This window comes from Trachurus trachurus (genome assembly GCF_905171665.1).
Source record: "Trachurus trachurus genome assembly, chromosome: 14".
In the NCBI taxonomy this organism is placed as follows: domain Eukaryota; kingdom Metazoa; phylum Chordata; class Actinopteri; order Carangiformes; family Carangidae; genus Trachurus; species Trachurus trachurus.
The window spans coordinates 22,352,521-22,366,497 of NC_139903.1; the positions used below are offsets into that span (position 1 = coordinate 22,352,521).

Consider the following 13,977-nt stretch of genomic DNA (forward strand, 5'->3'; position numbering starts at 1 on the left):
TGGTTTGGCTTCTGTATCTAAAAAGCCACATTATTCTATTTTATTTTATATTTACATGGAATTGTGTGTGTGTGTGTGTTTGTGTGAATAATGTACAATGAGTAAACGGATGACAACATCAACAAATGAATACTTACAAAAATGTATGAATAGTAGTGTAATATATCACAATCACATTGAAATAATGAATGGATAAGTAGGCTATAGCATGTATAGACTATATATATTTTTTAATTATTATAGGCTATAACGTTTAATCTGAATGACACTTTTAATTAGTTCTTAGTTTGTATTAAGTGTTTTGCTCTATGTGTTTCTAAACCACCGTTAGCTAGTTTGTAAACCCAGTAATCCGAATTAGAGCCCCTGGTGACCATCTGCTGTCTGCTCATGCAGCTCCGCGCACTACTTTGTTACTGCATTCACCTCAGCCCGCCCCCTCCGTGTGGCTCCGTGTGTCTGTGTGTGTGGGTATATGGGTATAGCCTACCGGGCGGAGTAATTCGTGTTGGTATCTATTGAGTGCATGTGTGTGCGAGTGCGTGCTACGGCTGCTGCTTGTCACTCATTGTGCCGCGAACACGGGTAGCGACAAGGACCAAAAATCCGTCCGGTAGCAGTTGTTGTCCTGGAAAGGCTGATATCTGTTTTCCTCCTCAGGAAAAAGAGAGAGACACCTCGCTTGTTTAAAGTGCGTCTACTCTACAAGGAGAATATCTGTGACACATTACAATGCTCCACATAAGGGACCTCATCTGGGGATTTCTATTCATTGGCTGTGCAGGTAAGAAGCTGAGTTATTTTTCATTTTAGGTTGTGTGGTGATTACTTATCAGACTGTGGCCAAAACAAATCAGTGAGAATGCAGGCCAGGCTGTGTTGACTGTGGAGCAGCATCCTCTGGTCCCACTGGCGGCATCCTTGTCACTGACTCCGGACAGTGGCGCCTGGTTGGAGCTGGTGCTCTGCGAAATTCAGCGAGATTACATCAAAAGTTTCTGAAAGAAGTGAGAGTTTGTGTGACTTACAAACAGCGGTATACACACCGATGCACCTTGAGTCAGTTACAGTTCTCAGTTGTGTGTCCTGTGCCCAGTTTCATATCAGGAGCCGCTTGACTATGTGCAGGAGTATCTCCGCGCAGTACAGAGCAGTGTGCCACTCGGTGTCCGGTCCGGTTGGCATACTGTCCTCTGAGTTGAGGCAGACGTAGGTTCAGGTCAGTTTTTTGTGAAAAAAAGAAGCAAATTGCCCATCCGTAGGCGGTTTTATACGAGTTGAGCTCGCGAGTTCATTGGTGTGGGTAAAGGTTAGTAGAGATGGATGCTGGTGGAGATTTGAACTAGTGATGCAGGGGGACGCTCTCATGTCTGCGTATCGTGCACAGGCGCTGTACATGTGCTAGGAAGGCGCAATTTTTAGTTTCAAATACGAAATAAGATGAAGTAAAACACATGTATTCGCCTTTGTAAGTCCGTCTCCGCTTTCGCACTAATGCTGGGTCAGCTGTGACGCACCGAGGATGGAGCGACCGGAGCGTTAGTCGCTCCTCTCGGCGATGCTTTGTTGCAGTCTACTAAAAATAGGTTTAAGGACATTTATATCATGATAAAAGGATTTTTGTTTTCATAAGCACGCGCTTAAACTCTTTCCGTTGGCTGGATTAGATGCAACCACCGCTCCGACTCTAGTCATCATCGGATTTGGCACAACAACAGTATTTAGCGCGGATGTGTCAGTCTGCTATTTTAGAGTGTATCATTATGTGGCCGTATAGGTTAGCAGCCCTCGACATCTTTGATGTGACATTACCTTTGTTTCAGTTGTTTTTCTATCCTGCCAAATAGGACACTAGTTTACAACTCGCAATGCGTTTAAGCGCAAAATGATTTTGACACGTAGACCTAGACTGATTTGATCGTAGTTTTCAATTTGGTTGGTTAGGGTGAAATTCGTCATCCATTGAGGACAACTGAATAGTCATTCAATGTATACAATAGGATCCAATCCCAGAGCTCCCATGGTTATATAGGGCAGGAGGGGACCCATTCCCCCTCCTAAACCCCCACCTCTTGCACCTCCCATATCCTCCTCCTTTCTGCATCTGCCCCTTCTCTCTATAGTCTGCAACTGTGTTCTCCAAGTGGAGTTTATGGACCCCCAGGGGTCCTTGGAGAGAGGAAGACTAGTTTGATTTAATAATTATGTAGATTAGTAGACATTATTAGTGTTCCAGAATGGCTCTTTCACTATTGCTCCTATTCTACAGGTCTGCTGTTTTGTTGGTCCTATCTTTAGTCAGAAACACTTTTGTTGCCTCCCACTGAGGTTTAATTCAGCCAATGATATCTCAGTCCCAAAACAGCCCTGCCTCCATTAATTGTTCACCTAAAATCTTACCCATACTGGAAATTCAAAAGCAGAATACTGCCATTAATCCAGTGTCCATAAAGTCCATAAAAAATGTAATGATGTAACAGCCAATATTTATTTAACATAACTGCAGAACATAAATAGACTGCATTTAAAACATTTCTTTGATTCTGTTATTAAGAACACTGAGATTGACTTATAATTGAGAAATAAACCTGTTGGTGCTTAGTGTTTGAATATAAGTGTGGTAACCACTATGTCAGACTGTCACTGTTAGTGGTATAGAGGGCAGTATGATACCAGCATCATCTGGTATGTATATGATTCATAATCCATTTGAAATACACTGACGCCCATGCAATTTGCTGTACCTTATGTGAGTGAAAAGTGAAAGAAACCAAGAGGGAGATAATTAAACAATTGCGCCTTAGTTCTGCCTTGTTGCAATAGAGAAAGAAATCCAAAGAAATTGATCACATTATATGATAGGCCCGGGGTATATTAAAAGGGTAATGACAGTATCACACAGTTTGAAGGCTGAGCAATTTAATTACATTTATTGATTTCCAGTTCCTGTTCCAGTTCAGTGATAATTAAATTTCGTGGCTAGTAACAAACATTAGGACGAGGAGCTACCCTGCCTTCCAATAAATGACAAAATAATGGGAGGATAAAATAGAATATGATGTTCGGAGAGGACATTGACAGCTGCTTGATGTGTCTTCATCTTTTTGCAGCTAGGTGGATTGAGTGTATAGTGTAAATCTCCACTTCTGACCCTATGTTATTGGAATGATCTACAATACCCATGGTCATCAAATCCATCCATGGTCTGCAGCTTAAGTGCAAGTGGTCGTGCCTCATGGATAATTTTGATGTACCTTTTTATTGAAAGGTTTAACACCGCTGTTCCTTTCCATTTGCTGTAATGAAAGATACATCTACTGTCATCAAACTCCCCAGACTTTTAAAATACTTCCTCATATTTTGAACTGCCATGCAGTCTCTCTGCCCTTGACAGACGTCCAGACTAAAGGCATCTATTACTCAAACTGGACTTCCTCTATTGTATTTCTTCATTTTATCCCCTTTTGAATTTGCAGTCATAGGATTAATGCTCCAAATGCACACACTGAAGTTGATTTAATGATCCTATGGATCTAAAACAATGTTTTGGTGCATAGAGCAGAGCAGAACTCCACAAAAAGAAGAAAAAGTTCAACTTGACATTTTGAGGGAGAGAAAATACACAATTCCTAAATGGCTAACATATGGGACTTTAACTGCTGTGGTAAGTTCAAAGCCACTATGAAAATAATACAGGCTATTTTTGACTTGGGAGAACTGGAAAAAGCAGCCAAACAAGGGAAAATTATAAGGCGTTTTTAGTCTGCTCTCTGAATATAGCTGGATTCTGGACTCTTTAGAACTTTGAATGCAGCATAGATCCTATTTCAAATACAGAGCAATGTGACATGTACGCCTTTCATTCCAATTTATTAAGGCTTATGTTAATCAAATTCTCATCAGTACAGGAGCTGCTCATATTTCAGCTGTACCCATCTGCTGTAAATAGCTGAATATATCCAAAGTGCTAACTGTAGTTACTATAACAGTTTTAAGATGACATTAGAAAATAAATGATTACAGGTTTAGCTGATTTACCAGATGTGAGTTACATGTTGTTGCTGCTGCTGCTGAGGTTTATGAGAATATTTCATTACTGTGCCTCCCCATTACTTTTGCTTAACTTTTCTTTAATGGACAGATTGACAGGTGAGGTAATTGGTGTGGCATGAGTCTTACCTGATTTGCCTTTGCTAACGTCTTCAAATTGATTCAGGTGTGATGGTGTTTGAAGTGTCTGATTAACTTTGTTGATCTGAACATTTACCTAATTGTTCCTGTGCGACCTTCTTCGGCCTTACAGGAATTACAAATTGTGAACTTTGTGCCCTTTCAACTCACAGTGAAGTACTACAGTGTCAATGGTGTGTTGTGTAGCTGTGTCTGTGCCATTGTGTGTGTGTGTGTGACGTGAACCACTGCGTGGTGCATGAGTGGAAATTTAACCAGCACTGTCGGATATCTGACACTGATTGGCTGGTTGGCAATCAAAAGCAGTCGTGCTGAAAAATGTTTTTTCCCAATCGCCAGTGGATGAATCAGTGCATCTCCAGACAAATGCTGTAGATGAAATCCATTCATGAAGAATATTAAACAGGACCCTTCTTTGGTTCGGTACCACATGTACATGATGTTGTTGTTGTTTTTAATTTTATTATTTTTGTACAAAGATTTGTGTTACCAAATCCCAAATTATTTAGTTGACCATCTGTGTTAACAATATCTAGGTAAAATAAACAGCCTCAAATATACTATTTTTTATATGTTTTCATTATGAAAACTGTACAGCTGAACTTACAGTATATAGAGGTGGCTGTTTGTGGGTCTGTGAATAAAACCTCAAAAAAAAAAAAAATAGAAATGAGAATGAAACATGTTTTACCAAGAGATGAAAGACATACTGTAAGGCAATGAATTTGTGATACATTATCCATAAATTCATGTCATCTCACAGTGCTTCTTCACACTGAATGTATGAAGTGCTGATAGTTCCAGATAAGTTCAAAACGACTTGGCTGGCTGTTATATTTCTTCTCTGCTGACTGTTAGATGAGGATGGGCTGTCTTTGCATATTAATCAGTGCATGAATGGGGACCATGAGTGATTTGCATTGTGTGAGCTCTGAAGGCGTCCTATAGAGAATTGAATGTCAGAAAAGAGAAAAAAAAAAACTGAAAAAAGGAGATATGCTTGTTATACAGGATTTGGGGCCAAATCTCAACTTCTGAATTACTTTTCTCCTTGTATTTGCACAGCATTACTTTTCAAAATTCAATACAGTACCGTATATCTTATGTGTACCTAGTGGCTCTTGCCATAGGACCAGGTTATTTTCAAAGGTCCTATTTTTTTCAGGAAGTTAGATTTCCATGTATTTTTTGATTTCAAGGCAGGACAGTGCAGGTTCTGTGTTCCTGTTTTTCAGTTTTAGCTTTAGTCACTCACAACACAACACCAAGTGTTCATTCTGTCACAAGAAACAAAGTCAATGTCCTCCTTAGGATGGTAGAGTAATACTGGAGAGTAGACCAGTGGATAAAGTTGTGTTGGGGTGTGTGTCACTTAGAAGACAGTGAGTCAGAAGTCAGATGAGACCTGTAATAGATGTAAAACTATGTGTTGAGAAATCCATACACTGCTCTATCTTTCAAACCTTCAAATTAAACACAAGAGAAATGTGAAACATGGGACCTTTTTAACATGAAAGACAGATTAAACTGAAAACTGTATAGCAGTGTCATTTGTAATGTGAAGTTACATATAAGAACTGCAAAGCTTTTTCCACAAGGTTCCATCCCAGTGCAGTGCAAATAAGATACTTTAATTAACAGCTCTTGCGGTTTGAACATGCACTCTTCCAAGTCATTACTTTGATATAAAAAGATGAATTGTTCAGCACAATTTTAACTTTATTTGGTCATTACTGGTAACTCTGCCCAATTATATGCAAACTTGGACTCATTAATGGAAGTCACACATTTGGTTGGAGTTCAACTTTCTGTAACCTGCAATGATCAAAAGGAATATTACTTCAGTTTTTAGTCTTTGTAAGTGAAGGTTAATGAACTTGGAGTCTTCTGTCCATCCATTTAGATTTACAAAACATGTAGAAATTTACTGAAAGCTTGTCTCGTACCCTCTGAGTTCTGGTCACTTACCCTGGTTGACTTTCATCGGCTACACCTCTCTTCAAAGAACACACACATTTCAGCAGGGTGAATTAGTATCGGCTCTAATGGATTTAGAGAAACTGTGCCTTAAGTGACTGTGCACTGATGTCACTGAATCACATTCAGCAAGGTATAACATTTCTGGGAGTGGTTCTGATTCAAAACATTTTAAAACAGTCTCTGGAGCTGCTGGTGCCGTAAGGCTAATAGCCATGTGCCTCATGGGGAACGAGGAAGGTGATGAGGGATGGACAGTGCTGTGACACTCAGCATCCTCAGCAGCAGGTTCTCTATATTAGTACTGATCTGTGCTGCTTTAGCATGCAGCTCTTCTCATCTTTTTTTTTTCTTTTCCTGAGCTCTGTTTAAGTGAGGCTGCCAAGTCTGGTGAGGGTGCCCAAGGTGACGATAGACTACATTACTGTGTAACGTGTAACAGAATCCCAGCATGATGTCCCTGTCCTCCACCAAGCACCAACTCTGTTTGAACAGAAACTGTTTGTATTGATATTTGAGTTTTCTTTATTGTCAGCATGGGGCTCAGTGTTATTTATAGATGGCCACTATTTTAACTTGCCCTCACAAACAGTGGCACAGGTGGACAGATATTATTTCTGCCTTTGAAATTCAGAAACACTTATGAGTTGTCTTTTGTTAATACTCAATTAAATGAAGTGATGTTTTTACATCCCTTTTTAATGAACACTTGATGTGTTGTAATTGCACTTCCATTTAAAAATGAGATATAATTGCATAGACAACGCCCTGATATAAGAAACACTGATTCTGTGGTAGTAACCTTTATCAAGAGTCACACTTATGCATGTCAGCACAGAATGATGTGTATTCGTAATGATGGATTACTGGCAGTCATTTTTAATGAGTCACAAGCATAGAGAGGAGGTTTTGCTTTGCCTTTGTTCATCTAAGCCTTTAAGTGTTTAGATAAGACAGAGATATCTTTCATGTGTCCCTGGTAGATTTTGGAATCTGATGTTTCAACACTTAAGGATTCACTACTGCATATGGTGGTCTGCTGCTGCTGGATTTATCTATTGGAAAGCTCAATATTTGGTAATCCAAGGTGACGTGGGGCGGAGTATTGTACTTTTATATGACATTATGCAATGCATTTTAACAAGACTATGAACGAACTATTTCATGCATCTCAACACAAATGTAAATACACATAGTGACATTATACCCAATAACCCCTCAATGGAAAACCTACTGTTTTATCAATATTTATACTTCTGGTTTGGCACATCCTGTCTACTGTACCTTGACTCTCTACTCTGTGTGAGAAGCCAGTGGTTCTTGTGATCTTCATCCCTTTTAAGCAACCAGTTTGGACAGTGGCAAGATGTGTTTACAATTATAGGCTGGACTTCTGTGCGTCAACTTTAAACACTTAAGCCTTTGGACACACCCAGTGTGGTATAAACAGAACCGCAGTCTTGCTTGTGGTTCATGTCCATGTCCGCTCTTTAGAAGTTTAAACTGATACTTTAGTAGAGATGGTGTTGCACCTTGTTGCAATTTCATGCATTGTTGGTTAAGACAAGTTAAGTTTCAGTTTGTTCCTTAAAGATGCACCACCTGTAAGACAAAACCTAGGATGTCTTCTTAAAGTACAATTCCAGGGAAATTCAACCTGGAGCTATAGTGTCCTAATATTTTAGGTCTAAAAGAATGAATCTGCAGATTTTCTTTTTAATTGCTCCTGTTTTGCTCTGTCTGTCCCCGCACAGCAGTGTATAATGGGAGCAGACCGATCTTATGCTGTTTAGGCTATTTACATCCCACAAAACGTGTCAGATGGCTATTCAAACATACACGGAGGGGTTTGTTCACTTCAAGGAAGTGGACATGTTTGCAAATGGAGCTGTAATACAGTCTCGTGCGAGAGTCAAGCTGATGTGCTCAGTATGTTTACAGGTAGAATATCCAGACTTACTCTCACTTCTACGAAGATGTTGATATTCTTTTTAGGGCTGCCTCCGACCAAAGATTTTCTTGGTCGACCAGTAGTCGTCATTTATGGCGATTAGTCGACTAATCGACCTAAACATCGGATTTTGGCTGGCAGCCTAAGTAGCCTAAACAGCATAAGATTGTTCTGCTCCCATTCATCACTGCCGTGGCGATGCAGACAGACAGGACTACTGCATAACAGGAGCAACTAAAAAGAAAATCTTCAGAATCTTTCTTTTAGACCTAAAATATTAGGAAACTATAGCCCCAGGTTGAATTTGCCCGGAATTGTCCTTTAAGCTCACAGCTTCCGAATTCTGAGAGTAGACAAATGTGACTCAAGGTAATGTCGTCACTTACTCAGTGGTTTTTCATTTGAGTTAGTTTATTCAGCTGGAGTGCATAAAAATGTCATTTTAGTCACCCTTGGTTTAAAAACTAAGCCAGGCCACAGCGTGTGACTTTGTCTGGACCTCATTATCTCTATTTGGTGTACAGACGTTGCACTTGCTTGCTGGGTAACGTAATTGCCACTACAGCTCTTCTGTACTGAGATGTTGTTTGCCAGTTCTGTAGATTTTTGGATACTTTGCTCGTGTGCGGCAGCTTAGGGACTTATTGAAGTAAAGGTGTCAGACAATCTGAGGCAGTTTGTTACAGGATTTCAGCAGCATAGCTGATATCACACCTGCTGTATTTATCTTCAATTCAGGGAGGATTGTCTGCACTGAAATCTTGCTTTCCAAACCACCTGGAGAGGCAGCTCATTTTCTTGTACACCTGGTGTCTACAGGGATAATTGTTGCTCATTTAAGATGCATGCAGTGATGTTTTTTTTCCAGACAATTTATTGTGATTGTATCACAGTTTTTGAAATATTTCCTCTTTTTTCACTGAATGCCTTTTTTGTTGGGCCAGTTCCTGTTCCGTTGTAGTGTTATCATTGCTTTTAAATGTGTTTAACTATGAATTGCAGCTTGCAAGGAGCATACTACCTCTTTTTTTTCGTCATTAGTTACCTGTGCGGGGGCTACAGCCAGTTCAGGGTCTCCCCTGTACACAGAGTCTCCTCTGCCACAATGCACGGCGAAGAGTCAAAACACTTAAAGAGTAACTAAACCCCTCAGTTTGGGCTGACGTGCTCTAAACTGGAAATTTAAAAAATGCCTTGATTATGGGCGGGGCTCCAGGAGCAGTTATTCGACCCTCGTGACTCATGATGAAAGCTGCCTCCAAAAAAGTAATAGGCCTCCATCTCAGCCAATAGCAAAATTCGATTGTAATAGCCAGGTTTCAACCCATAGAGGGCAGTCACTCTTACATTTTTTACAGCAAAATACACCAAATTGAAATATTTTGACTAAAATATCAAGAGTTGGGCCAGAATCAATCAACAACACTACTTCATACTCAAATATATTTATTTTCAGCAGAAAAAAGTGGTTTAGGGGTTTAGTTACTCTTTAATGTACTGCCACAAACTGACAGCTAATTAAGTTTCTTTTTAATCTAATTAAGTTTAAAACGAAGAAACTTGTCAAGACTATGCATGTAAAATATACAAAGCAGAAGCAAGTAGATGAGGGAAAAAAAACCTAAGAGCAACTACCATGGTTCATTTCACAGTCAGTAGTATGCTCGTATGTGCAAATAATTTACTTAAGTGAATTGGTCCAGGGTTTCCCGCAGCGCTTTCCTGTTAAGGCGGCCGCCTTAACAACAAAGAGCTGCCGCCTAAACTAACGTCTTAAAAAAATAAAAATGTAGCGATATTCTCCGCCGACGCGAACCCCCCCCCCCGCCAACAGGACAGACACCACCTTAACTAACACATTTTCTGGGGGAAACACTGTGGTCCCAATGTATTGTAGAATAGAAATGCTTAAACCAAACAAAACACAAACTAAACATTATTTAAACTGGTAGAGGAGTAAAAATTAAGGCTTATGAAGTCAAAGTAAAGTTTAACTTTTTTGCAGCATCCTAAATGTTTTCAGTTCAGATGTCAATTTGTAATTTGGCTGGATTTTCTTAGCCTCTCTCTAATGTTGCCCTCCCTGATGAGATGCTGCATCATGAGAAGAGACAGTAAGGCCTTCCTTGTAGCTCAAGCTTTGGATTGGCTCCTCAGGTGATCAATGATTAATTTCTTTGTCTTCATTTTGCTTGCGTTAGATGGATGTGGCATAAAGAGAACCAAAGAATGAGTGAGTACACTCCAAAACCTCTACAGGCAGAGTGCTGGTCCACAGTGAGGGCACACCATTCAAATTCAGGACACAAGTGGCACATGCTGCTTCCATCAACCTGAATAGATGGCATGTGCTGCAAGCTCACAAAAGATCTACATGAGGGCCAACTGCACAGCAAACAGCAGAGACTGGCAGTCACATATCTTTGTATGCTGAGACATCATTGTGTCCTAATTGAATGGATATTGTTCTGTCTGTGGCAACATCTGCAAGTTTAGGTTGACCAATGGTTGCACAAAACGCCCCTAGTATTTCAACATGTTTGTACAGGCCTACTTTCTAAGTACGCTTTTTTTTTTTTTAAAGGTGTTCAAAGCAAGTTTACACCATGTAAACTCAGCTGACAAGCCCAGAAACCTGTTTGAGGACCTACTCTACTTCAGTCTTAAATTGTGTAATTTGATGCACATCACGTACATAGAGAGGCAGACTCCTACATTCGGAGATTCATCTCACTTTACCTGGGACGAGCTGTCAGAGCATGGAGAGTCAAAGCCATAGGGTATTTGGGCACATGTTTTACTCTCTTAATCCCAGGGAGTGACTCACCATCATGATGTAATGCTTAGCAATGGCAGTTTGCTCATCCCAGCTGCTCTGTGATTGGCTGGCCTCCTCAGGTGCCAAGCCGGAGTGTGAAAAAAAAAAAAAACAATAACAAAGAAACAAGCACATCTTTTGGGAGATGGGAACAAAGTGAGTTGTGCAGTTGGTGCAGGATTTTGGGCACTTGTTTACTTTCTAAATTGGCACAGTTTTCAGTGAGGACATTCTTGAGGCGAGCGTTGTTTCATGGGATTTTCAGACCGTGCCAGCAAGTGTCCAGAATGACTTGTGTCACTGTGTACTGTTCAAAAGCCCTGGTGGCACAAACTCAAACTGTTTTCCCAAGCTGCAGGGTCTCGGATATTTCATATTCTGTCTATAAATTTCATCTAACCTTAAAGAAAATGTGGTCATCAGAAATAATGTAGAAGTATTTCCCAATTCTCATTGAAGTATGGTGGAGTTTTTTTTAAGTGGCCTTGGTGTGAATTCAAATGGCTTTGTATGCAGAAACGGCATGTTCAAGAACAACTAGTGAATTCAGCTGGAGAGACAAAAACATATTAAATAGTAACTTCAATAAATTTTTAATTTGTGGAAAAATAAAAGAATATTGCATTTGTGTTTCTAGGTAGTGGTCTCGTGAAGGGGAGCTATTAGTTTCTGAAATGGAAAAACAGCTAAATCAACTTAAAGCAGAGATGACAGATTTGGTTGTCTTGTTGCATAGGATTGTATAAAGAAGCCAAAGGTGCAATCTAACCAATTATATTGCAGCATGTGTGTATTAGAAAACATATCGTCTATACTTCTCTTGTGTGTGTTTGTTACCATGAAATCTTCTGTGCGGTAATGCTATGGAAACGAGATGAAACACAGAGACGCATCCAGGAGCTGTTGGTTTGACAGTGGATGCAGCAAGGCTCTGTGGACCGTTTGATCAAATTGATGTGTCATATGTTATCTAATTAACAGGTAAAACTCAACCCACAATCTAATATAGGTGCTGCAAATAACCAGAGCCCCTCTGCTGCTGTCCATATGGAGACTGCATGTGAACATTGATGAGGTCAGACAGATTAAAATAAATTGTGTTTTTGTACTTGGGAGCAGGTGGTTGCAGGGTAACATTGTGTAGGTGCTGAGAGGGTGTGGTCGTTGCCAGAACAGAAACAAACAGAGTCGGAATACATTTAATTCCTGTAGAGCTGGTTGTCAAACCTAGATATAAGCGTGTTGCATACTGGCATCGAATGCTTCACAAACATTATTACTTGCATGCTGAGCACATCAAATCAAATCAAATCTTACAGTTAATAGTTAATAGTAAAGCATGAAGCAGTTTAGAGGTTTGTGGGGGGAAAAACTGTCAACATTATATTTGCTGAGCTACTGTAACATGTATTGTTTTGGTATTGATTACTGATATCATTTTAAATGATACTCCAGGAAATGTAAATCAAAAGATTTATAAATGTGACTTGGGACCATGTGTGCATTATACAGAGCGTCTTCAGTGTTGTATAGAAAAAAAAAATCACGTCTAAGTCTAAGACAACAAATTGATAAAACAAAAATGATTACTACCCCAGTTGCATTATGAAGAAGTCCATACATCAATATGCTATAAACTCAGACAGAGAAAGGTGTGTTCTGTTGTCACTCATGGCAGTCAAATGGAAATGAATCAAATCCCAGAGTAAAAGTCCAGACAATAAAAACACTCACAATCATAGGATACTTTTATAAATGATCTCTCTTGTATGCAGCACAGTGACCACTCAGTTGTACATGGCCTTTTTATTAGCCATACATAATTTATCACATGTGCTTCAACAATTACAGATGAATTGTACAATGGCAAATGTGTTGTAACCGGCTTACGTGTGAAACATTATAGTAGTGTTACTATTTTCTGCTTTAGAAAAATGAAATTCCTCCTGACATTACAAAAAAAGATGCAATAGAATAACTTCAACATGTTCCTTAAACTTGACATTAGTGTTTCTATTCCTTTGTTTTGGTCCATATGACCCCAGCGGGCTTCTTTGTCTTTAAAATGGAGAAGGCACACCAGATTTCATCTGAGAATTTGAAGACAATCCTCCTGATTTGACCCAACAGAAAGCCCTCTAAGAGGGTCTTATTCCATTATGTGTTTATGGTCAGGCTGCTGTGTTTGATGAGATCAGGAGAGGTCTGTAATTTATTAGGCTTTCACACTAACAGCATTGTCGAGGAGCCGCTCCTGAAGAAAAGCCCCAGGAGTGGCTCACTGTGAGCCAGGGAGGCAGACAAAGGTAGAGGGCGGCAAGTGGGAGGAGGGGTGCAGGATGAGAGGGAGGCGGGACACAATGCAAAGTGTCGTCAAGGAGGAGCCACTGGGTCGCCAGGCCACTTCAACCTCTGGATTCATTGTTTCCCTCTCGGTCACTGGAGCCCCATTTTATGTAATAAAGCTCTCTAATTTCAGTAATAGTTTTGGACACAGGTAGATGTTTTTGTAGATCTTTTCATCCTTGGTTGATACCATTGTTCAGTACGAGTTTCTAAATTTTCAATTTTCCTGCTACATTGAAGATGAAGGCCAGTCTTCATGATGCAGATCTGGAGCACTGTTCAGAATCTCTTGTCTTGGATTGCTTCCTCGCTGGTTTTGTTGATGCTAAATTAAATTAATTTGCATGAGTTGAATGAAACCTCACTTGTCATGGAAAGGGGAGATTTGCCTCAAATTTCAAACCTATGTGATGTGTTTTTCTTGTTTTTCCTCTCAACATATTATCAAAAATAAGATGAGGTTCTAACACTGTTCTGGTAAATGGATTTCTGTAAAAGGAGCACATTTTTTCTTGTGTAGTGTATCATGGCCTGATTATGTCTCTGGAGTGAATAGCCACTCTCCTGATTGACAGCTGTCTCATTTTATCTGCAGGGCTTTTCTGCATAATGTGTTGCTCTGCTGCTTTAATAAGCTACCCTAACTGCAAACTTCTGGAACAGTGTAATTATTTTTGCTCTATTAACAGTTCAG

The 13,977-nt window shown here is 39.8% G+C and overlaps 1 protein-coding gene across 1 annotated transcript in view; it reads left to right on the top strand.

Annotated features, from left to right (window-relative positions):
• Window positions 1–618: 618 nt before the first annotated feature.
• The window catches only part of ncam1a (neural cell adhesion molecule 1a), a 247,929-nt gene continuing 234,570 nt past the window's right edge, over window positions 619–13,977 (top strand). The window contains exon 1 of the mRNA XM_083986287.1: window positions 619–784. Coding sequence (XP_083842413.1) covers window positions 733–784 — 52 coding nt within the window. The 5' untranslated portion in view covers window positions 619–732. The remainder of the gene's footprint in view (window positions 785–13,977) is intronic.